At 36.4% G+C, this 26,055-nt stretch overlaps 1 protein-coding gene across 6 annotated transcripts in view; it reads left to right on the plus strand.

Annotated features, from left to right (window-relative positions):
• Nucleotides 1–23,400, plus strand: part of ube2kb (ubiquitin-conjugating enzyme E2Kb (UBC1 homolog, yeast)) — a 105,082-nt gene extending 81,682 nt beyond the window's left edge. For all 6 annotated transcript variants that reach the window (XM_059989060.1, XM_059989062.1, XM_059989061.1 and 3 more), the window contains one exon: nucleotides 22,402–23,400. In XM_059989060.1, the coding sequence (XP_059845043.1) occupies nucleotides 22,402–22,476 (75 nt within the window). In that variant the 3' untranslated portion in view covers nucleotides 22,477–23,400. The remainder of the gene's footprint in view (nucleotides 1–22,401) is intronic.
• The last annotated feature ends 2,655 nt before the right edge of the window (nucleotides 23,401–26,055 follow it).

Genomic DNA, 26,055 nt, shown 5'->3' on the forward strand with positions numbered 1-26,055 from the left:
TAGTCTTTGATAACGGGGCAGTCCCAGAAAATATGATAATAGTTTGCATTTTGATTTCCACAATTTCTCCAGCAAACAGGGAGGTTACTATCGTAATGGGATTTCTGAGAGGGTGTAATAAAATATCTTATCAAGTTTTTCCATCCAAGTTCCCTTCATTTCTGTGAAATGGTACACTTCCATTGATACCTCCATATTATTGTCCATTCTTCCTCAGATATAATTATCCCTCCTTCCTTCTCCCATTTTGTTTTAATGTATGAAGTCAAATGTGTTTTAAGATTTGACAAACCCTTAAACAAGCTTGAAATGATTCTATTTCTGTTATCTGAATTATATGCTTTTCTAAATCGCTCTATCAAACATGTACATACCTTGATTACATTTTTAACCATCCTATTAACATACTGTTGCATCTGTAAATACTGATAGAAGTCTTGTTTTTCTACAAAGTGTTGCTCTTTAAGCATTTCAAAACTGAATAGTGTTCCTTCTTTCACTGTATTGCAAAGAACTGTTATTCCTTTAGCTGTCCAGTCCTTAAATCTAGCATCCAGTTTATTCAGCGTAAAATCCGAGTCATATGCACACCATTTAAGAATTGCAATGTCTCTCTCTAGTTTATATTCTTTTATAATAGTTTTCCATATTTTAAGAGTCCATTATCAGTAGTATTTCTGTACCTTTGTAGGTTGTGATCAGCCAAAATTGCCTGTATGAGGATGGGAAGTATCCCCTCCTCAGTGTTTTTCCATTGAGCGTCATATGATGGGTTGTACCAACATATCACAGCTCTCAACTGTGCGGCAAAATAATAATCTCTAAGAGAAGGTAGGCCCCATCCCCCCCCCCCTTTCCTCGGCTAATTGCAAAGTTTTGAGACAAACTCTAGGCCTTTTCCCTTGCCAAGTAAATTTCCCTTGATAACATTTTGTTCCATTCATTGAATTGATTTTGATTAATCTCCTTTGGTAGGGTCTGAGAAAGATATAATAGTCTGGACAGTTTATTCATTTTAAGAGATTCAATCCTTGAGCTGAGACTAAGAAAAGAAATTAGGTTCCATCTTGTTAGATCTTCCTTAATTTTTTTATATATAGGCTGATAATTGCATTCTGATACTTTTGCCAAATCTTTTGGCATAATGATGCCCAAATATTTGAAAGATTGTATGCCATGCCCAGGGATATCTACTTTCAATTTCTCTTGGTGGGCTATAGTTATATGAAAGTAATTGGGTTTTATCTATGTTGATCTGGTATCCTGATAATTGACCATATTGTTCAAAGGATTGCATCAATTTAGGTAAAAAGTATGTTGGTTGCCCTAGATAGATCAAACTGTCATCTACGTACAGGCCAATTTATGCTTTGTCCCTTTAATGGTAATTGCTCTGATATCTTCATTTTGTCTGATGTATTGAGCTAATGGTTCCAGGTATAATGCGAAGAGTAGTGGTGATCATGCACAACCCCGTCTCGTGCGCCTTTCTAGAGTAAAACTATTTGATAAATATCCATTGATTTTAATCCTAGCAGTAGGGTTGTCATATAGTGTCTGTATAGTTTTAATAATTGTGTCATGGAAACCAAATCTATGTAAAACTTTGTAAAGAAAATTCCAATTAACCAAATCAAATGCCTTTTCAGTGTCCACGCTTATCACTCTTGCTTCAATTTTATTTTTTTGTATATGATCGATAATATGAAGTGTCCTTCGTATGTTGTCTTGTGTTTGGCGTTGTCGTATAAAACCTGTCTGATCATTATGTATCAGTGTAGGTAGGAACTCTTCTAATCGTTTGGCCATGATGGAGGTAAATAATCTATAATCCATATTAAGAACAGATATTGGTCTAAATGACCCACATTCCATTTTATCCTCGCCTTCTTTCGGTATAGCTGAGATTATCGCCTCCTTCCAGCTGGGTGGCATTTGCGCCTTTTTTAGAGCCCAGTTCAGTGTGGAGGGTAAAACAGGAATTAACTCATTTTTAAAATCTTTGTACCACTTTGCCGTATATCCACCTGATCCAGGTGACTTGCTTAATTTAAGCCTACTAATTGCAGTTTTTAGTTCAGTTTCAGTTATGTCAGCAGTCAACATTCTATTTTGTTCTTCGCTTAAAGTGGGTAACTCTAGAGAATTCAGGAAAGTGTCAATTTGGGTTATGCTTCCCCCGGAACTTTGGAATATAGAGTTTTGTAAAACACTTCAAAAGCTTCTTGAATTTCACTTAGCTTGATTTTTTTAAATCACTTTTGTTCTTGGATCTCTAATTCTATGAATTGTATTTTCTGCTGTCTTTTTTTCCATTTCCACGCCAGTATTTTCATAGATTTAGATCCACTTTCATAGTGCCTCTGTTTCAGAAACATTGAAGTTTTCTGATTTTTTTGTGTAACCAAACTGTTAATTTCATTCTTTTTTTTTTGGAGAGCAACAATTCAGATGTTATTTTAATTTTGGCTTGAATAAAAAAAAACACTTTGTCATCATACAATGAATTTTAAGACATATATTTTTCAACTATTTTGTTTATGTATTATTGGATGCTACATGATCCTCCATATTACCCATTGATAGTTGCTGTCTCAATGAATCAAATCTGTTTCTCTTTTTTTAAAACTTTTTTTTATTGCATTTTTAAGTGGTTACAAAATGAAGTATGAAAAAAAATGTATATAACCCTTCCCCCTTCCCCTTAACCCCTCCCCCCAACTGCCCTATAGAAAAAAAAAGAGAAAGAGAGAAAAAAAGAAAGAAAGAAAGATTGTCTGGTTGTTGGAAGATCTCCACATGCTCCATGGAATTCGTAAAAACTTTAATATGTATATTTATTTCTTTCCCCAAATGACCAATTGTTTCATCTTCAGAGCATCTATAGATTTAATCCTGTCTTTTGTAAATAAGGGCTCCAAATTTTCAGAAATGTTTCATATTTATCTTTTATATTATAAGTAATTTTTTCTAATGGAATACAACCATAGATTTCTTTCTTCCAAGAGTCTATACTTAAATATGTATCCGATTTCCAAGTAACTGCAATAGCTTTTTTGGCTACTGCCAGTGCAATTTTTATAAATTCTTTCTGGTATTTATTTAGTTTGAGTTTTGGTTTTATCCCTTCAATATCACCTAATAAGAGTAATATTGGATTATGAGGAAATTGTGTTCCTGTAATTTGTTCCAGTAAGAGTCTTAAATTTGTCCAAAAAGGTTGAATTTTAGAACAAGACCATGTAGAATGTAAAAAAGTACCAGTTTCCTGGTTACATCGGAAACACTGATCTGATAAGTTTGGATTTAATTTATTTATTTTTTGTGGTGTAATATATAGTTGATGTAGAAAATTATACTACACTAATCTTAACCGAACATTTATTGTATTTGTCATACTATCAAGACATAGTCTTGACCAATTTGTTTCTTCAATTTTAATATTCAAATCACTTTCCCATTTTTGTCTTGACTTATGGATTCCTTGTTTAATTGCCTGTTTTTGAATCAAATTATACATACAAGATATAAATTTTTTAATATTTCCTTTTTGAATTAAAATTTCTATTTCATTAGGTTTCGGCAATAACATTGTTTGACCTAATTTTTCTCTTAAATAAGCCCTTAATTGAAAGTAACAAAATAAAGTGTTATTTGATACTTTATATTTATTCTTTAATTGATCAAATGACGTTAATATACCTCCTTCAAAACAATTCCCTATATATCTAATCCCTTTTTGAATCCAATTATATAAAAGTTGATTGTCCATTGTGAAAGGAATAAGTCTATTTTGAATTAAAGATCTCTTTGCTAATAAAGATTTTTTTGTCTCATCATCAACATTTATCTTATTCCATAAATCAATCAAATGTTTTAATATAGGAGATTCTTTCTTTTCCCGTATCCATTTAGATTCCCATTTATATATAAAATCTTCTGGTACGTTTTCTCCTATTTTATCTAGTTCTATTCTAACCCATGCCAGTTTATCTTTCTCGAAAAAAGATGCAATAAATCTAAGTTGATTTGCTTTATAATAATTCTTAAAATTTGGAAGTTGTAATCCTCCTAGATCAAATTTCCATGTCAATTTTTCCAACAATATTCTTGACATCTTAGCTTTCCAGAGAAATTTCCTCACATATTTGTTTAACTCTTGAAAAAACTTCTGGGGTAATTGTATTGGTAATGATTGAAATAAATATTGTAGTCTAGGGAATATATTCATTTTTATAGTATTTACTCTACCTACTAATGTTATTGGTAATGCCATCCATTTATCAAGATCTTCCTGAATTTTTTTCAAAAGTGGTAAATAATTTAATTTGTATAAGTTTTTTATGTCATTATCAACTCTTATACCTAAATATTTTATACCATTTGCTGGCCATCTAAATTGAGTTATTAATTGACATTGATTATAATCTCCTTTAGTAAGAGGTAAAATTTCACTTTTATCCCAATTTATTTTATAACCCGATATTTTCCCATATTCTTCTAATCTATAAAATAATTTGCGTAGTGAATGTAATGGATCTGTTAAATAAAGTAGAACATCATCAGCAAATAAGTTAATCTTGTATTCTTCCTGATTAACTCTGAAACCCTTAATATCTGTGTCCATTCTAATTAATTCAGCTAGTGGTTCTATTGCCAACACAAACAAAGCAGGTGATAATGGGCAACCTTGCCTAGTTGATCTTGTTAACTGAAATGATGTTGAAATTTGACCATTTGTCACTACTTTAGCTTTGGGATTAGTATTTAAGGTTTTAATCCATTTTATAAATGATGTTCCTAATCCATATTTTTCCAATACCTTAAATAAAAAATCCCATTCCAATCTATCAAATGCTTTTTCTGCATCTAAAGCAACTGCCACACTCATTTCCTCCCTCTTTTGCGCTAAATGGATTATACTAAATAACCGGGTTACATTATCTGCCGATTGTCTATTTTTGATAAATCCTGTTTGATCCATATGCACTAATTTTGGTAAGCATTTAGATAATCTATTAGATAAGATTTTTGCTATTATTTTATAATCGGTGTTTAATAAAGAAATAGGTCTATATGATGCTGGTTTTAAAAGGTCTCTATCTTTTTTTGGCAATACTATTAAAATAGCTGTTGAAAGATATTCTGGAAGTTTATGCGTTCTTTCCGCTTGATATATTAACTCCATAAAAGGAGGAATTAATAAATCTTTAAACTTTTTATAAAATTCAGGTGGAAAACCATCTTCTCCTGGAGATTTATTACTTTGAAGTGACCCCAAAGCTTCTTCAACTTCCTTCAATGTAAAAGGCGTATCTAATCCCTTCTGTTCTTCTGTATTTAATTTTGGAAGAGTTAATTGTGATAAAAATTCTTCTATCTTAACATCATCATTCTTTGATTCTGATTTATACAACTCAGAATAAAAATTCTTAAAAGCCTCATTAATTTCTAGAGGCTTATAAGTAATTTCATTCACTTTTGTTCGAATTGCATTTATTGTTTTGGAAATCTGAACTGTTTTTAACTGCCATGCAAGAACTTTATGTGATCTTTCACCTAGTTCATAATATCTCTGTTTAGTTCTCATAATTGCCTTTTCTGTTCGATATGTCTGGAGTGTATTATATTTTAACTTCTTATTAATAAGTTGTCTTCGTTTTTCTTCTGTCATATTTCTTTGAGATTCTTTTTCTAATTTTATAATCTCTTTTTCCAATTGATCTATTTCTATCATATATTCCTTCTTAATTTTAGAAGTATAACTTATTATCTGGCCTCTCAAATATGCTTTCATTGCTTCCCACAATATAAATTTATCATCAACTGAATGTAAATTTGTATCTAAAAAGAACTGAATCTGCTTTTTCATAAAATCACAAAAATCTTGATGTTTTAGTAGAATTGAATTAAATCTCCATCTATAAATTGATTCCTCTTTATCTATCATTATCATTGTCATTATTAAAGGAGAGTGATCAGATAATATTCTTGCTTTATATTCCACATTTTTCACTCTATCTTGAGTATTTGTTGATAATAGGAAAAAATCTATCCTTGAGTATGTTTTATGTCTATTTGAATAGAATGAATAATCCCTTTCTTTTGGATTGATTCTTCTCCATATATCAATCAAATTTAAATCTTTCATCAATGATAGAGTTAATTTTGCTACTTTTGATTTTGTAATAGCCTTTGTTGATCTATCTAAAACTGGATCTAAACAAAAATTAAAATCTCCACCTATTAATATTTTATCATGTGCGTTAGCCAAATTCAAAAAGACCTCCTGTATAAATTTTACATCATTTTCATTTGGTGCATAAATATTCATAGGAGTCCATAGTTCTGAAAAAATTTGACAATGTATAAATATCTTCCTGCCGAATCAGTTAATACATTTTGTATTTTAATTGGTAAATTTTTATTAACCAAAATTGCAACTCCTCTCGCCTTTGAGTTAAATGAAGCTGCAATAACATTTCCAACCCAGTCTCTTTTTAATTTCTGATGTTCTATATCCGTTAAATGAGTTTCTTCTAAGAAAGCTGTATCTATTTTCATTTTTTTAATATATGTTAAAATTCTTTTTCTTTTTATTGGTCCATTAAGCCCATTAACATTAAAACTTAAAAAATTCAATAGATTAGTCATTATTTTTAATTATGTTACTCCAATCTATAATAATACCTAATCTTTCAACTTTCATTTTATCCTGGGGAATCTTTTTAGAAGTCTCCATGTTGCTATATGTGTCCCCACCAATCATCCAGACAAAAGAATAGAAGAAAAATAGAAAATAAAGAAAAAAACAAAATACCCCCCTACTAATGTTGTGAAAGAAAAAAAACACAACATTACCCCCCTCTGTTGTACGGGTCATGGCAGTCGCCATGATTACACACGTGAATCCTGTAGTAACCGATTCAAAGCTCCCCAGCCCCCCCGCAACATAAAAAGTATATATATAAAAAAAACATACTATTCTCAGTTATTATTTCTAAAATTTTACTTTTCTCCCTTATATCATCCTTAAATGTCCATCAGTTCCATTCGCTATCTCTGTCTTCATCTTTAACCATTACATTTAGAAGTCTCTACGTTTACTTAGCGAAGAGATGGGAGTTTTTGTGCGAACACCTCCGCTTCTCGATAATCAGGAAAAAATCTTTTTCCCTCCTCCAAAAAAATTATCAGTGTTGCTGGGTGACGCATTAAAAACTTATAACCTTTTTTCCATAAAACATTTTTAGCTGGATTGAATTCTTTCTTTCTCTTCAAAAGGTTATAACTTATATCAGGATAAAAAAGAACTGGTTTCTCTGCTATCATCAATGGACCTTTTCTTCTTTTAGCACCTTGGGCAGCCGCCTTCAAAATCTTTTCTTTATCCTGGTATCTTAAACATCTTATCAAAATTGATCGCGGATTTTGATCATCTTGAGATCTTGGTCTTAAGGCTCTGTGCACCCTTTCAATCTCAATTGAAGTTTCTTCTCCTATTTCCAATTTTTCAGGAATCCATTTTTGAAAAAAATTTATTGGGTCTTCTCCTTCAGTACCTTCTTTAAGTCCAACAATTTTAATATTGTTGCGTCTACTAAAATTTTTGAGTTTATCAATTTTTCCCACGAGTTGTTTTCTTTCTGATGTCCAGGCATTATTATCATCTTCCATCTTCTTCATTCTTCCATCCATTTCTTCCACTTTGACTTCCAAATCTGTAATTTTCTTTTCCATTTTTTCCTGTTTCTTTGTCATTTTATCAAACATAGCCTCCATATTTATTATTTTTTCTTTAATTACTTTTTGGTTACTTTTAATTACTTTTAATGCATTTAATTTATGCATTATTTGCCTCAAAGTCTTTTTTGTATTTTCAGAGGAACTTTCATCTTCTTCTCCATCTTCGTCTGATTTTTCCAGAGAGTCCGGCTCTCTCTCAGACTCACTTTCACTGTCGGTTTCAGTCATTGCTGGGTTTTGTAGTTCTGGTTGCACTCGTTTGCCCATGCTCGTTCCTTTGCGCATGCACAGTTCTCGTTGATCTTTCCCTTTAGAAATGGCCGATGCTGCCGCGGTCTCCTGTTCTGTTTCACCGGTGGTGTGTTGTACCTGAGTCCGCGGTTCTTCGGTAGAAGTGGGCCTTGATTCTGTTCCAACTTGAGCGATCTTCGCGGAAGTAGTTTTCTTCATCCTCTGTTTATGAGGCATAGCTTAAAACAATCCAGAGTAGTTTATGAGTAACCTTAAAAAAGTATTGATTGACTTTTCTTCACCTAAACATTAATTTATTAATTTTTTTACGGGAGGGCTGAGTTCCAGCGTCTCGATCCTACGTCATCACGTGACGTCCCCCTTAATTTCATTCCTAATTTTTAATATTTCCTCTAATGTAGCCTGCGTCAAACTCAGTTTGTGTTTTTTTCTAGTTCCTTTAGCTTATTTTGTAACTCCTCTAAAGTTTTGGGAGTGTGCTGGGAATAGTTTATAGGCCCCCAAATAGCCCTCGGGACACCGAGGAGCAGATAAGCAGGCAGATTTTAGAATGGAGCAGGAAATACAGGGTAGTAGTTGTGGGTGATTTGAACTTCCCTCATATTGACTGGCATCTCCTGAGTGCAAGGGGGATAGATGGGGCTGAATTTGTCAGGTGTGTTTAAGAAGGATTCCTGACACAATATATGGACCGGCTGATGAGAGGAGAGGCTATACTGGATCTAGTTCTGGGTAATGAACCTGGTCAGGTGATAGACCTCTTGGTGGGAGAGCATTTTGGTGAGAGTGACCACAAATTCCTTAGCTTCAGCATAGCTATGGGAAGGGATAAAATCAGACGAAGTGGTAAAGTGCTTAACTGGGGAAGGGCTAACTTTGAAGGGATGAGGCAGGAACAAGTGAGAGTAAATTGGAAACAGATGTGTAAAGGGGAAAGCACAGAAGTAATGTGGGGGGAGTTTAGGGACCACTTGAGCTGGGTTCAGGATAGGTTTGTCCCACTGAGGCAAGGAAAAAATGATAGGAAAAGGGAACCGTGGCTGACGAAACATGTGAGGCAACTCAGGAGGAAAAAGGAAGCATATGTTAGATATCAGAAGCAGGAAGTTGGAGGGGCTCATGAGAAATATAGGGTAGCCAGGAAGGAGCTAAAGAAAGGACTTAGGAGAGCTCGAAGGGGGCATAAGAAGGCCTTGGCATGTTGGATTAAGGAGAACCCCAAGGCGTTCTTTGCGTATGTGAAGAATAGGAGGATGACGAGAATGAAGGTGGGACCGTTAAAGGATAAAGAGGGCAACATGTGCCTGGAGGCAGAGGAGGTTGGGGAGGTCCTAAATGAATATTTTGCTTCAGTATTCACAAGTGAAAAGGATCTTGATCAGGATGAGGTCGAAGTAGAGCGGGCCTGTGTGCTGGACAATGTGGAGATTAGAGAAGAAGAAGTGCTGGATCTTAAAAACATTAAGATTGATAAATCCCCAGGGCAGGATATGATATACCCCAGGTTGTTGTGGGAATTGAGAGGAGAGATCACAGGAGCATTAGCCATAATCTTTGAATCATCTTTGGCTGCAGGGGACGTGCCAGAGGACTGGAGAATGGCAAATGTAGTTCCCTTGTTTAAAAAAGGTAATAGGGAGAAACCTGGGAACTATAGACCGGTGAGTCTTACATCAGTGGTATGCAAACTGCTGGAAAGGATTCTTAAGGATAGGATCATTGAGCATTTGGAGAAGTATAGTCTACTCATGGATAGTCAACATGGCTTTGTGAAGGGAAGATCGTGCCTCACGAGCCTGATAGCTTTTTGAAGAGGTAACAAAAGAAATTGATGAGGGTAGGGCAGTGGATGTGGTCTACATGGACTTTAGCAAAGCATTTGACAAGGTCCCTCATGAGAGACTCATCCAGAAAGTCATGAGGCGTGGGATAAGTGGAACCTTGGCTGTTTGGATAAAAAATTGGCTTAAAGGGAGAAAGCAGAGGGTAGTTGTGGAAGTAAAGTATTCTGCCTGAAGGTTGATGACTAGTGGAGTGCCGCGGGGATCTGTCCTGGGACCCCTGCTATTTGTGATTTTTATAAATGACCTGGATGTAGAGGTGGAAGGATGGGTGAGTAAGTTTGCGGATGTCACGAAGATTGGAGGAGTTGTGGATGGAGCTATAGGTGGTTGAAGGTTACAAGAGGGTATAGACAAGCTGCAGAGTTGGCAGAAAAATGGCAGATGGAGTTCAATCTGGACAAGTGTGAGGTGATGCATTTTGGAAGGTCAAACCAGAAGACTGAGTACAGGATTAATGGTCAGTAAGAGTGTGGATGAATACAGGGACCTTGGGGTTCAAATCTATGTATCCCTCAAGGTCGCTGCAAAGGTTGATAGGGTAGTTAAGAAGGCCTATGGGATGCTAGGCTTCATTAACAGGGGGATTGAGTTCAAGAGTAGAGAGGTCATGTTGCAACTCCACAAATCTCTGGTGAGACTGCACTTAGAGTATTGTGTTCAATTCTGGTCACCTCATTATAGGAAGGATGTGGAAGCTATGGAGAGGGTGCAGAGGAGATTTACCAGGATGTTGCCTGGATTAGAGAACAAGTCATATGAAGCAAGGTTAGCACAGCTGGGACTTTACTCTTTGGAGTGCAGAAGAATGAGAGGGGACTTGATAGAGGTCTACAAGATTATGAGAGGCATAGATAGGGTGGATAGTCAGTACCTGTTTCCCAGGGCACCAAGAGCAAACACCAGAGGGCATATGCACAAAATTAGGCTGCTATAATTTTCCCTCTTAAAGACAGCCTTCAGAGTATCCCGTAGAATGAGAGGTGAAACTTCTCCATTATCATTGAATTCTAATTGAAGACCAATTTCTTTTTAAATTTGTTCCTTAAAATAGGGATCATTGAGTAGACTTGAATTTAGTTTCCAAATATTATCTTGCCCATTTTCCTAAACTGTCCAGGCCCTTCTGCAGCCTACCTGTTTCCTCAACACTACCTGACCCTCCACCAATCTTCGTGTCATCTGCAAACTTGGCAACAAAGCTATCTATTCCAACATCTGGTTAGAAAAGGCCTAGACTAATAGGGGACGAATGCAGGCAAATAGGACTAATGCATATTGGCATCTTGGTTGGCTTGGACAAGTGTTGAAAAGTATCACCAGAGATGTTTACTTGCATTAAAAAATGCATGTCCAAAAACATTAAAGCGAAAGAAATGTTTTCTGTCTCTTGATTAAGGTTCAGCATGAAGGTGCAAAGGCAGGTTGGCTTTAATAACAACAGCATTAACACAATGTGGGAAACAAAAGTTATGATGAAGTGTGGAAAGATTGGTTAACAAGAAGCAGGGGGCATAAAAAGCAAGGTGTAGTGGGTAGTATCCTACTGCAATTAGTGTTTGAGCCTCAGTCTTTTACAATTTACACAAGTAAACAAAAGAAACAAAAATATGTTGGCTAAATTCACTGATGATGCAAAGGTAGGAAGATTAGTGAAGAGCATGTAAGGAGGTTACAAATGGATATAGATAGGTTAAGTGAATGGGTTAAAATTGGCAAGTAAAGTTTTATTTAGGGAAAATTAGAATTGTCCACCTTGATAAGAAAATTGACTGCAGCCTAATTGATAGGAGTATAGAGTCATGTAGCACAGGAACAGGCTATTGATCCCATTGTTTCTATGCTGACCATAAATTAGTTATCCACTAATCTGGATGTGGATTTGGGTCATTGTCTTCAATGCATTGGTGATGCAGGTGTTCCTTAGATGTTATGAGTAACTGTCTCCATCACCCAGCTCAGTTAGTACCCTCCAAAATGCAACCACCATCTGATCCCCTTTAAACTTAATATTTATCTTAAACCCAAACCCACTGGCCTTGGGCACCTCTATCATTGGGAAAAGTTTTCTAACGTCTAACTGGAGTATTGTGTGCAGTTTTGGACCCCTAATCTGAGGAAAGACATTCTTGCCATAGAGGGAGCACAAAGAAGATTGATTCCTGGGATGGCAGGACTTTTGTATGAAGAAAGACTGGATCGACTGGGCTTATACTCACTGGAATTTAGAAGATTGAGGGGGGATCTTATTGAAACGTATAAAATTTGAAAGGGATTGGACAGGCTAGATGCAGGAAGATTGTTCTCGATGTTGGGGAAGTCTAGAACAAGGGGTCACAGTTTAAGGATAAAGGGGAAGCCTTTTAGGACTGAGATGAGGAGAAATTTCTTCACACAGAGAGTGGTGAATCTGTGGAATTCTCTGCCATAGGAAACAGTTGAGGCCAGTTCATTGGCTATATTTAAGAGGGAGTTAGATATGGCCCTTGTGGCTAAAGGGATCAGGGGGTATGGAGAGAAGGCAGGTACAGGGTTCTGAGTTGGATGATCAGCCATGATCATACTGAATGGTGGTGCAGGCTCGAAGGGCCGAATGGGCTACTCCTGCACCTATTTTCTATGTTTCTATGTCTACGCTATCTGTGTCTTTTTTGTGTATCTCTCTATGCTATTTTGTGTATTATCTGCTCCAATGAATATAAACTCAGCCTATCCAGTCTCTCTCTCCTGTTAACTGAGCCGTTTCATCCCAGTCGAAGTCCTGGTGAATCTCCTCTGAGACATAAGTACAGACATGCCTCTCTTATGATTCAGTGAGAAGAATTGCATACAGTGCTACAGCTGTGGTCTTACCAATGTTTTATAAATTTGCACTAAGATTCCTATGTATTTGTATTCTGTATCTGAACTAACAGAAGGAAGTATCCTTGAATCGCTTCTTTATACCCTTTTTATATATGTTGCAACCTTCAGGGTTCTTGGATCTTGTGTATTTGTCCTGCATGATTTGCAAATGTCTAGGATGTAGGAACAGAAAGTAATTAGGAAATCTAACAGAGGGTTATTGTTTATTACTAGGGGAATTGAATACAAAATATACTTCAGTATGTGAGGTCTTGTTGGTAAGATCACATCTGGAGAATTGCATACAGCATTTAAAGAAGCAGTTCAGAGAGGATTTATTAGATTGATACCTGAAATGGTACTGGCTTGTAAAGAGGGGTTTAATAAGCTCATCTTGTATCTGCTAAAGTTGAGAAGACTAAGCAAGAACTTATTTAAAATGTACTGTACAAGGTCCTGAGGGGCGTTGGCAGCAGTCATGTGGAGAAGGTGAAATTGGAACTCATGTTTACTGTCTAAAAGCAAAGAGACCTCCACTTATGGTAGATAAGACAAAGATTTTTTTCTCCCTTGGAGTTTCATGGAACTTCAGAGCTCTTCCTCAAAGAGCAGAAAATAATCGGGTCTTTAAATGTTTTAAAGTAGAGGTAGGCAGGTTCTTGATAAGCAAGAGGTAACAAGATTATATTCATGTCAGCGATGATTTTAAACAGTGAAATGGACTTGAGGTGCCATGCAGCCAACTCCTACTTAACATGTTAGTAAGGATGGGTTCTGTGATGAATTTCAACGTGTGGGTACTGCAAAACTAATGGGTGGTCACTGTCAATTTGTTATTAGCACTTTTTTGAAATAAATAATTGGATAGCATAAATATCATAATACTGAACTGCAGACAATTCTGTTTCTTGTATAGGATTAAAATGCCCTATTTACCATCTTAGCTTCTGAAATAATTTGTGTAAGCCATAGATAAGATCCTGTGTTTTGAACTAAAATTATGCCATTGATCCAAGTGTATGCATTTATTTTGTTGGCAATAACAGGGATTTGAAAGCTTCTGGCAAACTTCTAAATGAGATGTTTCATGTGATCTGGTTAGTGAATGTGATACTGAATTTGCATAAGAATCTGAAATATAAACAAAACGTTATAAAGCAAGTTGAAATACTTTTAATCAGTGGATGGGTTAATTAGAAATCCATTTCGTGATCTGTGCCTTAGTTGTGTCTATTCTGTTGGGTGTTGGCACTAACACTTCTGCTAGTGAGCTACTTACTAATCAGTTATATAAAATTCTTAAATTCTTATCTGCTTAGAGGTATGTCAAACTCTAAAACATCAGCATCAGCATTTAATGATTCAAAGTAGTTTTACAAGGCATTTTAAGCAGCCAAATTTTAGCATGTAGAATTGGCTGCAATTTTGTTACAAATTAGTGGCCAGAGATCTGTGGTAGGTGAGATTATCAGCACCTGCTGTGATAATAGAGGAATTTTGACACAGGTCTAGAATACTACAGTGTGGAATTAAGTACAATCCAGAAGACGCTGTCAGTGGATTGCTAGTCAATGGAGTGTGGAATTTCAATTATTTCCAAAGTAATTGGTGAATTGATTGGAACTTCATTATTTACAAACAGATGTACTTTTTTTTGTCATAAACAAACTGAAAGTGTCTCCTTGAATTAAGTGTAACTTGGGTTTTTAATGGTGTAATTACGAAAATATTTTGTTGATTCTTAAGCACACTTTTTTTGCCGACTATCAGAATCAGAGAGAAGGAGCTGTTTCTAAATCGTTGAGTACATCTTCAGGCTCAAGTAGAAGAAAAGTTTTCTTAAAAATTGTTATTTTTGTTTAGGTTTGTCCATTTAACCATTTATTTTTCATGCAGATCTCAGGGTTGGGGAATTGTTTAAAAAAAGTTCCTGCTGTTTTTCTAGTTTGCTCTGTGAATCTTTCTAGGAGCCTTGTATCTATTTTCTATCCATTGGAACCATGTATTTATTTTCTGTCCTGAACTGGGTGTTACGTATAGTTAGTATAGTTACGTATTCTCATTTCTTTAGTCTTTTAGTCTAGTGGAGAAGGATTGAATCACAGAGGATGAATGATATTTATTGATTGCTATTCGATTGTTAATTGGAATGCTTAAATAAGTATAGAACACTAATATTGATATTGCTATTAGACCTTGCTATAGATTGCTATAAGATATTGATCATTTAGTTGGCTAGTTTTTATTGCTACAACATTGTTTGTCTTTGTTACTTTCGTAATAAAGGATCAAATGTACTTCTATCGATTGGGAAATTTGTTAATTGGAAGCATGTCATATAGCTTGGTCTCAGCAGTTTTGATTTCTTTTTCTGCTACACCTGTTGTAGCCTGCTTGATGTCATAGTTACTGGATAACAAAATTCACAAGAAATAATGGCATGTAGCAGCAAAGTCCTCAACTGAGAAAACACTGGATAGTTTTCTTTCAGCTTGTTGTGAGCATTGTGGCTTCAAAGCCTAGGTCACTTGTGGAATGTCTGAATTGTGGTAGTGATATTAAACAGATGCTTATGCAGCTATCAAGAATTTTGAATGCCTCAAAGTAGAGCCAAGAGCTGTGACTTGAATTCAGTTAAATGTTTAGATGAAATAATGATGTGGCTATGTCCACTGTGAATGTTATTTGCCATTTATCTACCTGATACTGAATGTTAACTAAATTGCACTATATGCGGAAACGTTTAGGTAACTTCATTGTTTTATAAATTATAATTAGTGTTTAATGTTCCAGCAGCTTCTAAAAAAGATGCCCCACTTCTCATTATAGGAAGAAAAAGGGTTGATATGGCTGTTGTTCTGAGGAACCTTTGAAGGGGCTGATGTAATTTGTTGTCTGTAAACACAACCATTTCCTTACTGTTAGGTATGGCTCCAACTTGTAGAGTTTCTTATCCACAATCTAAAGTTCTGACTCTTATTGCATCAAATTTATAAGTGCTTCATGATGTCATACTCTGGAACACTGCATGATACTGATATTGCTGTCACTTGACTTTTCTTCTGTTTGTTTTGAGTATGGCCCAAGTCTTGCCTGGAGCATTAGTCTTGCTGGTGTCAAATTTGACATCAGTGAACAGGTTACTGTTGTGCACATTTGATAACTCTGCAATATTTTCCATCACTCTTACCATTGAGACTGCCTTTACCTGCTTTTAGTGGACATAATGGGGCAATTTTTCACATTGTAGGGTAAATTCCCACTTTATTGCTGTTTTGAGATCACATAAATGGAGGTGTGTTTAGTTCAGTAGCCTACTGATTTAAGATAGTTGGATGTTTGGCCTTAGTGCACTAACAGTTTATTATGTTGGGTTCTCCAATTGTGGGAACCTCGTGAGGAAGTGGAAATATCTCTATCTAAATATGATTGCAGACAATTCAGCTTTGTCTTTTTGTCTTTTGGGCTCCTCCATTGAAGATCTTTCCTACAGTTGTTTCAGTCATCCATTATGATTTATGATGAGATATGGCAAGTCATAGAGCTTTGACCTAATCCATTTGTTTCTGGGCTTGCTTAGTATTGTCTCTAGCATGCATCCAGATCTAGCTTTGCAGCATTAGGCCTTATTTTTAGGCATTTTTTTGATACTCATGGTCGATTTCCTAACATACTATTCTGTATCAATCATTGAGGTGAGGATGATCCACTTAAAATTATGTAAATAGTGAGGTAGTGTTCATGGGTTCAATGTCCATTCAGAAATCAGATGGCAGAGGGGAAGAAACTGTCCTGAATTGTTGAGTGTGTGCCTCAGGTTCCTATACTTCCTTCCTGATGGTAGCAACGAGGAGGCCATGTCCTAGGTGATGGGGGTCTTTAATTATGGAGGCTAGTGCCATGATGGAACTGACTAAGTTTATAACTCTCTGCAGCTTATTTCGATCCTGTGGAGAAGCACCCTTTCCCCATACTAGACAGCAATGCAGCCAATTAGAATGCTCTCCATGATACATCTGTAGAAATTTGTAAGTGTCTTTGGTGATATACCAAATCTCCTCAAACTCCTAACGAAACATAGCCACTGTCATGCTACATTGATATGTTGAGTCAAAGATAGAGATGTTGACACCCAAGAACTTGAAATTGCTCATTCTTTCCACTTCTGATCCCTCTTTGGACTACTGTGCATTCCCTTGTCTTATTCTTTCTAAAGTCCACAATCAGTTCTTTGGTCTTACTGATGTGGAGTGCAAGCTTGTTGCTGTGACACCACTCAACCAGCTGATAGATCTCGCTCTTGTATATCCTCTCATCACCATCTGAAATTCTACTAACGGTGGTTGTACTGTCAGCAAATTTGTAGGTGGCATTAGAGTAGTGCCTAACCACGTAATCATGGGTGTAGAGAGAGTAGAACACTGGGTTAAGCATACACCACTGTGGTCTTCCGCTTAGGAACTCGAGGATTTAGTTGCAGAGGCCCAGTTTTGGAGCTTTTAAATCAGAACTGTAGGAACAATTGTGTTAAATGCTGACCTATAGTCAATAAACAGCAGCCTGACGTAAGTATTAGTATTGGCCAGGTGATCCAAGCTGCGTGAAAAGCTAATGAGATCGCATCCACTGTGAAACTATTGTGGCAATAGGCAAATTGCAGTGGGTCCAGGTCCTTACTGAGATGAGTAAATTCTAGCCAAAACCAACCTCTCAAAGCACTTCATCACCTTAGATGTAAGTGCTACTGGACAATGGTCCTTAAGGCAACTTGCCTTGCTCTTCTTGGACACTGGTTTAATTGTTGCCCTTTTGAAACAGGTGGGAAGTTCCAACTCTAGCAATGAGAGATTGAACATAAAACATCCTTTTTTTTCTCCCAGCTGCTAATTGTCTAGGTGATTGTTGTTCATAATACTGCTGCTAACTTGTGGCTGGGTCAGTCCTCGGTAGCTGGTTGGACTCGAGCTACCAGCTCTATTCTTTTCACAGTGGAGGAGCCATTGCCATTCCCTGAAGACACAATTCCTATATTACCTGTTTAAATTCCTGAATCCAGGCACTAAGTTATTGGTCCAGAAATGTAACTATTACTCTGCCAATTTTTTTGTAAATTTAAGGAGGTTAGATAATTAGATAGACGGAATGGAGAGTTGTGCTGTTGGTTGGATGAATAAGGATGAAGATAGCTTAATGGTGCATATATGTGTCATCATCGCCTATATTGCTCAGTCATGGTGTCATACAGCACTTAATCAAGCTATGATGGTTTCATTGTAGGGTTCTGTAAATGCGTGCTTGATTAGCGCAGACCTGATGGGCTGTAAGCCTGGTTTCTGGATTGTGATGGATTCTAATACACAAAGTTTATCCTCCAAATGCGGATGGGAGAAAGATGATCATGTACAACATCTTCTAAGTGTTGTTTAAATGTTGGTTTGCTTTGCTGACTTTGATTCTTATTGTAGTTCTCATTTTGTTGTTCTGGCAAAACTTAATGTTGTTAACCCAATTATACAATTTGGGGTTGATTCAGCATTCTGTATTGTTGCTCAGGTATGGTCTGGAATACTTGCATGCATTGCATTCAGAAGTACTCTCAATGTTACGGGAATCAGATGTATGACCAGATGTACAGTTGAAGTCAGAAGTTTACATACACCTTAGCCAAATACATTTAAACTCAGTTTTTCACAATTCCTGACATTTAATCCTAGAAAACATTCCCTGTCTTAGGTCAGTTAGGATCACTACTTTATTTTAAGAATGTGAAATGTCAGAATAATAGTAGAGAGAATGATTTATTTCAGCTTTTATTTCTTGCATCACTTTCCCAATGGGTCAGAAGTTTACATACACTTCTTTAGTATTTGGTAGCATTGCCTTTAAATTGTTTAACTTTGGTCAGACATTTTGGGTAGCCTTCCACAATCTTCTCTCAGTAAGCTGCTGGAATTTTGTTCCATTCCTCCAGACAGAACTGGTGTAACTGAGTCAGATTTGTAGGCCTCCTTGCTCGCACACGCTTTTTCAGTTCTGCCCACAAATTTTCTATCGGGCTTTGTGATGGCCACTTCAATACCTTGAATGTTGTCCTTAAGCAATTTTGCCACAACTTTGGAGGTTTACTTGGGTCATTGTCCATTTGGAAGACCCATTTGTGATCGAGCTTTAACTTGCTGGCTAATGTCTTGAGATGTTGCTTCAATATATCCACATAATTTTCCTTCCTCATGATGCCATCTATTTTGTGAAGTGCACCAGTCCCTCCTGCAGCAAAGCACCCCCAAAACATGATGATGCCACCCCCATGCTTCACGGTTGGGATGGTGTTCTTCAGCTTGCAAGCTTCACCTTTTTTCCTTCAAACATAATGATGGTCATTATGGCCAAACAGGTACGATTTTTGTTTCATCAGACCAGAGGACATTTCTCCAAAAAGTAAGAGCTTTGTACCCATGTGCACTTGCAAACTGTGACTTTTTTATGGCGGTTTTGGAGCAGTGGTTTCTTCCTTGCTGAGCAGCCTTTCAGGTTATGTCGATATAGGGCTTATTTTATTGTGGATATAGATACTTGTCTACCTGTTTCCTCCAGCATCTTCACAAGGTCCTTGCTGTTGTTCTGGGATTGATTTGCACTTTTCACGCCAAAGTACGTTCATCTCTATGAGACAGCATGTGTCTCCTTCCTGAGCGGTATGACGGCTGTGTGGTCCCATGGTGTTTATACTTGCATACTATTGTTTGTACAGATGAATGTGATACCTTCAGGCATTTGAAAATTGCTCCCAAGGATGAACCAGACTTGACATCATTTTCTTTCTTTCTTTTAAAAAAAATTTTTTTTTATTAGTTTTTCAAAACATTTTACAAATTAAAAACCCCAGATCCCAATGAGGAACATTAAAACAGTGCAAAATTAAGCATACAATAACAATATGTTACAAAAGAAGAGAATTTAGCAAAAAAAAGCACCTAAATTAAAGACAAGTAAGCTTAGTGTCCTCCCCAAGCCCCACAACACAAGAAAAAACAACAGCAACTCCAGACCAACCACAACACAATATAGAGAGTATAAGTCAGGACAGCCAAGCTCCCAGACTGTGAATACACTCAGCAACAGAGGATAATAATGCCTTCTACCAGAAAAAAAAGGAGCTGAAAGCAAGGGACCGAAGAGAAAAAAAAACCCTAGTCAAGAGGAAGGTTATGAAAGTACTCGATAAAAGGTCCCCAGACCTTATGGAACTTTAGATCCGAATTGAGAACTGAATAATGAATTTTTTCGAGGTCCAAACAGGCCATGATGTAGTTAAGCCATTGAGCATGAGTGGGCGGGGCAGCATCTCTCCATCTGAGGAGGATCAAGCGTCTAGCCAGAAGAGAGGCAAAGGATAATATTCGGCATTTGGTCGGACCCAGACATAATTCTGTCTCGCCCCAAAAACCGAACAGAGCAATTAAGGGGTTTGGTTCTAGGTGCTGATTCAGAATACACGATAACGTAGTGAAGACATCTTTCCAGAACTTCTCCAAGCTAGGACAGAACCAGTACATATGGATGAGAGAAGCCACGCCCCTCTTGCATTTATCACAGAGCGGACTAACGCTAGGGTAGAATCGAGATAGTTTAGATTTAGACATATGGGCTCTATGAACAATCTTAAACTGTAAAAGGCAGTGGCGAGCACAAAGAGAGGTTGAGTTAACCGATTTGAGAACTGAATCCCAGCTCTCCTCAGATAAGGAGATATTTAAATCCTGCTCCCAGACCATTTTGATTTTATCCATGGGGGCCCGTCGTAAGGCCGCTAGTTTATCTCGGATGATTGATATTAAGCCTTTACCTAGTGGATTCATGGAAAGAAATAGGTCCATAGCATTTTTCGTAGGCATTTCAGGGAAGTTAGGAATTAAAGGAGCGATAAAGTGTCGGATTTGGAGATATCTGAAAAAATGAGCATTGGGCAGATTGAACTTAACAGAGAGCTGCTGAAAAGAAGTGAAGCGATTATCAATGAAAAGATCTTCAAAATGTCTAATGCCCTTCCTATACCAAACCTGGAATGCTGAATCGTATGTAGTAGGTAAAAAAAGGTGATTATGAGCGATAGGGCTGGAAACGGAAAACCCCTGGAAACCATAGCATTTCCTGATCTGAGCCCATATACGCAAAGTGTGTCTAACAAGAGGATTAGCTATTGATCTGGGCAGACTACTAGGGAGTGCAGACCCAAGAAGTGCAGAGATAGATAATTCTTTGGTGGAGCTCAGCTCCATCGCCACCCAGTTAGGGCACTCGGGTTGGCCATGGAAGAAAGACCAGAAGGTAGCACAACGTATATTGGCTGCCCAATAATATAAACGAAAGTTAGGTAAAGCCATGCCACCCTCTTTTTTAGATTTTTGGAGATGGATTTTATTAATTCTAGAGCGCTTATTCTGCCACAGATATGACAAAATGATAGAGTCTAAGGAATCAAAAAAAGATTTAGGAATAAAAATTGGGATAGATTGAAATAGGTATAAAAATTTGGGGAGAACATACATTTTAACAACATTAATACGACCTACCAAAGACATAGATAGAGGTGACCATTGTACCAGACTCTGTTTTATAGCATATGAAAGGTTGGCAAAGTTTTCACGAAAGAGATCTTTAAACTTCCTTGTGACTGTAATTCCAAGATAAGTAAATTGATTATGCACAACTTTAAAAGGGAGATCATGAAATGTTAGTTCTTGTGCTTCTTTATTAATTGGGAGAAGTTCACTCTTATGTAAATTAAGTTTATAGCCAGAGATCTGGCTAAACTGGTCAAGAAGTGAAAACATTAGAGGTAAGGATGTAGACGGATTTGAGAGAAAGAGTAATAAGTCATCAGCATAGAGAGAAACTTTATGCTTAACACCCCCTCTTGACATCATTTTCTGACCTTAACCCAATAGAAAATTTGTGGGCAGAACTGAAAAAGCGTGTGCGAGCAAGAAGGCCTACAAACCTGACTCTATTACACCAGTTCTGTCTGGAGGAATGGAACAAAATTCCAGCAACTTACTGTGAGAAGCTTGTTAAAGGCTACCCAAAATGTTTGACCCAAGTTAAACAATTTAAAGGCAATGCTACCAAATACCAAAGTGTATGTAAACTTCTGACCACTGGGAAAGTGATGAAAGTAGTTATTTTTGGTCTTCAACATTCTCGAGAGCTACTTGGGAATAAAGATGTTTAATATTATTTTTATTGGAAAAAGAACAAAATGATATTAGACGAGTTTATTGTGATGGCTAGAATTGTACCATTTGTAAACATAACATGGTTCTCATCCTCTTAAATATTTGACTGAAATATAAAAACTAGGGATTTTTACTATTACCAATATATATTTTGTAATTATGTGATGTTAAAGTTGATAGAATTTGAAAATGACTTCTTGTACCTTTACAAATTAATATGCATGAAAAGATAAAATATCATATTTTTATGTTACAATATGGTGTAATATTATTTTAAAAGTGTCCTCTGCAGAATACATTTTCATTCTGATACTTAGTTTGTATTCCTCTGTATTAGCAGACTAGATTATCCATGCCTTGTAATGGGATTCTTTATAATTTTGTGCAGTATTATCTAACATAGAGTGCAAATGTTTGTAGTTGATCTGATATATATGATTATACCTTGTCTGCAGTTTTTGACTATTGTATTTCTTCTACAGAATGCAGTAATAGTGGCCTTGTCTTCACAATCCTGGGATGTGGAATGTGCAACAGAACGACTGCTCAGTAACTGAGGAATTTGGGATTGCTTCTATAGCTCTGATGTCCATTCATTGACAAGCACCTCTGCCCTTTGTTCTTACTGGGTTCTGCATAGATTCCATTTTAAACATCACTGTAATATGTGATAATTGCTTTAAACAAGACTGGATTCGATGCTCTGTAAATAAAGCTCTCAAAAGATCTGTGTAAATCAAAACAAAGGGGAAATGTGAAATACTTTTTAATTTTTTTCCTACTCTGCACTGTAAGGATCCTGAGTTTGAGTTGCATTCATCCCCAAAGATGACATAATACACCTGCTTTAGTGCAGTTTAACGAAGTATCAAGGCTTTCAATTGCAACAAATTGTTCTTGATAAAAACATGCAATGTGGCCTACATCTTAAAATATGTTTTTTTTTCTACTTTTTGTATGTGTCATGGCTGATTAGAATTTCTATTTAGTTTGTTATTTAGTGAGTGCCTGCTTCACTCTTTAATTGTGGCAGTACTACACGAGTTGCTGTGGAGATACTGTTCAAAGTTAAATCATTGAGGACGCCAAGTCAAAGGTTGAAGCATATTCACGATGAGCAGATTACTTGATTATTCTCCCATGGTTGCATTGTTTTCCAAAAGTCTTTGCTATGACACAGTCAAAAAGTGTTGACATGCTACATTTTTTTTAATGGTTATAGCTGTTAAGTAACGTGGTAGCCACCTTGATTTACTTAACAGGTGCTTAAATATGCAGTCCCAGCTTGTGATTCACATTTTCTTTGGAAGCTATGGTGGCTGTTCTCTTGCTGTACATAATTTAAAGTTCACTTAGAAATAGAGGTGTGTTATTGATCAGATTGTCTGCACTCTATTGAGTATTTCTGAAAGTTCCAGTATTGGGATATTTCCTGTATATACAGCCAAGCTTTCTATTCGTATTAAAATATTTCATCTCGAGTTTCCACTAACATTGAGGTTATTTAATATGATCAATTTCTGAATTTCGGACATGTATCAATTTTGTTGAATTGAAAAACTTGTAATTTTTTAAAGTACGTGTCTATCTTCAGAAAGGATTTTTATTTGCTGACTAGTGCTTGTTGGAAACTGTCATTCCAATTTTAAAAAGAAGTTCTGTTTATTTAAGTGAGGCACAGTGCACCTTTTTAAACATAGTTATTGGGAAAGTGAAAAGTAAGCACTAAACTTCAGATTGTAATCTATACAATCGTAATAATTGAGCTGGCGTGGGATTTGATCCATTAGTCTTGTTCAATGTAATAGGTGACAATTTATACTAATTATCTGGAACTCTGAGAATCTGACATTGCATTTGAATTTCAACTCCTGTGTCATCCTGAGAATCTTCACTTAAGTCAAACACCCTTTTTCTCTGTTTGGCTGCTAAAGATTCATTTGGGCAGCTAAGGTAAAGTCTGGGTTCACAGAGTCAACCCCTTTGGCCAGTTTGTCCTTGCTAACCATTGTACCTTTTATGCTAATTTTATTTATGTGGCTTTCCATGCCTTGGTGATTCAAGTGCTCATCTAGGTATTTCTTAAATATTGTGAGAGTCTGTGTCCACATGCCTCAGGCAGTGCATTCCAGGTTCTAGCAATACACTGGTTAGAAAAACTCTTCCTTGGATAAGGAACCAAAACCCTCTAGTTGTAAGCAGCTGTGCTATAGGATAAATTTTCTACTAACAACTTTTAATTTTGTATACCTCTATCATCTCCTCCCCCTGCCTCCTCCATGCCAAAGGAACTAAACCTCTGCTCGTAACTGAAATGCTCCATTCAAGGCATCATCTTAATAATTTACTCTGCATGCCCTTCAGTTCATTCAAATTCTTCCTACAGTGTGGTGATCAGAGCTCTTCATAGTACTCCAGCTGTGGCCTAAACAATATTTTTATAAATGTACCATAAACTCCCTGCTCTTGTATTCTGTACCCCAGTTAATGAAGGCAAATATTTTGTATGGCTTCATCTTACCTACCTGTGCCACCACTATCAGAAATCCTTGAAATTTTAAATGGACGTGTCTCTTCTTTAATACTACTAAGCCTTGTGTACACTTATTAGTTTTCCCAAATGACATCATCATGTCCTTATCAGGATTAATTTCTAACTATCCCTTTGGCCCTTTTAAATCATGGCTGAAATAGACTATAGTTGAGTATTTTGATTCCTTTTCATGTTTTATACTTATCTAACAAAATTGGTGAACTTTGAAATAACATGAATGCTCTACTTTAGTGACTTTTTATTGGAGAGAGTTTCAGATTTGCACCATCCACTATGCAAAGTGGTGCCAAAGATAACCTTTAAGTGCTCTAACTCTTAATTTTGTTTGTGTTCTACTTTCTATCTGCCCTCTTAAGAGGACGCTGTTTCTCATTTTCCACCAGCAAGTAATTTTGTCCTGAAGTCTTTGCTGATATTAACACTTGAAGTATCTGCAAGTCTAGCAAGGGAAATCTAAAAGTAAGAGCCAGTTAGTTATATTTATGGATTATTTCTATAATTGACCTTTGTAGAATTTAGACAAATGATTGTGAATGGAGGAAATGGGGAGTAGGATAATGGGCAGGACTAAAGCTATCCCTTTACAACCGAGACTAAACATCATTGGCAAAGATGTCCTCAGGGGAAACTGTCTGCTGTTTCGATTTTCCTCTTAAATAGCATACTAATAATTCGTTTATATAATTAAGTCTGTGCGGGTTCAAGTCCTAGTGGGTATGGCTTGGAAAATGTAAACTGATTTTGTTTAATCTCTCTTCCCAGTGTTATGCCAGTTACACTCTTGACTAAGTGTAATCTTTCTATTAGGGTTCCTATTAGTTATTGTAAGGTTTTTATTGCTGAATATTTTAAGATTTCTTGCTGTGGAGCTTTAAGTACAGTATGCACTTTTGTTAATTTGTGAGAAGAATAATCCTGAAAGGGCGCCTTCTTCATTTACAAAAAAATACTACAGTGGAGTATTTGAATGCTCTTCAAACAATGATGTTCAAATTTGTGAACTACACAGTTAATTGGTGATGGGCTCCCCAGTTCTCCGACCTATGATCATTGCAACTTCTCACCTTTTTGAACGCTGTTGGGAATTGGAGTTTTAATCTATGAGTTGCCTTGATTATGAAGCAAACAACTGTTTAAAAAGTATAAATATAGCCTCGAGAATTACCAGAAAGAAAACTTCATCTTTTCTGGCCGCTGCTGTAAGAAGCGGTGCTTATGATAACACTAGATGGTTCTGACTCCTGTTTGGTCCATGTACAGTATATTACAAAATAGCTGAGAATTGTTATTGAATCAGAGTTCTTTATTTCAATGATGTGGCATTTTAGACGTCTTTACTTGATGTAGTTACATTTATTTGAAGGCAAGTGTTCAGGAATATAAAGAATTATAGCAGTAGATTGAGTGAACCATTGAGATTTTTGAACCATTAAGCCTTTTCAGTGGCCAGATGAACTTGACAAAGCTTTCTGCATGTAACAAACCTTCCCGAGCTTTCATGAACTCTCACACTGTAGTGACTCTGGAAAATAAGTTAATTGGCAGTAAAAATAATCCGTTGGAACAACCCCCCCCCCCCCCC

The sequence above is a fragment of the Hypanus sabinus genome, chromosome 14 (genome assembly GCF_030144855.1).
Source record: "Hypanus sabinus isolate sHypSab1 chromosome 14, sHypSab1.hap1, whole genome shotgun sequence".
In the NCBI taxonomy this organism is placed as follows: Eukaryota; Metazoa; Chordata; class Chondrichthyes; order Myliobatiformes; family Dasyatidae; genus Hypanus; species Hypanus sabinus.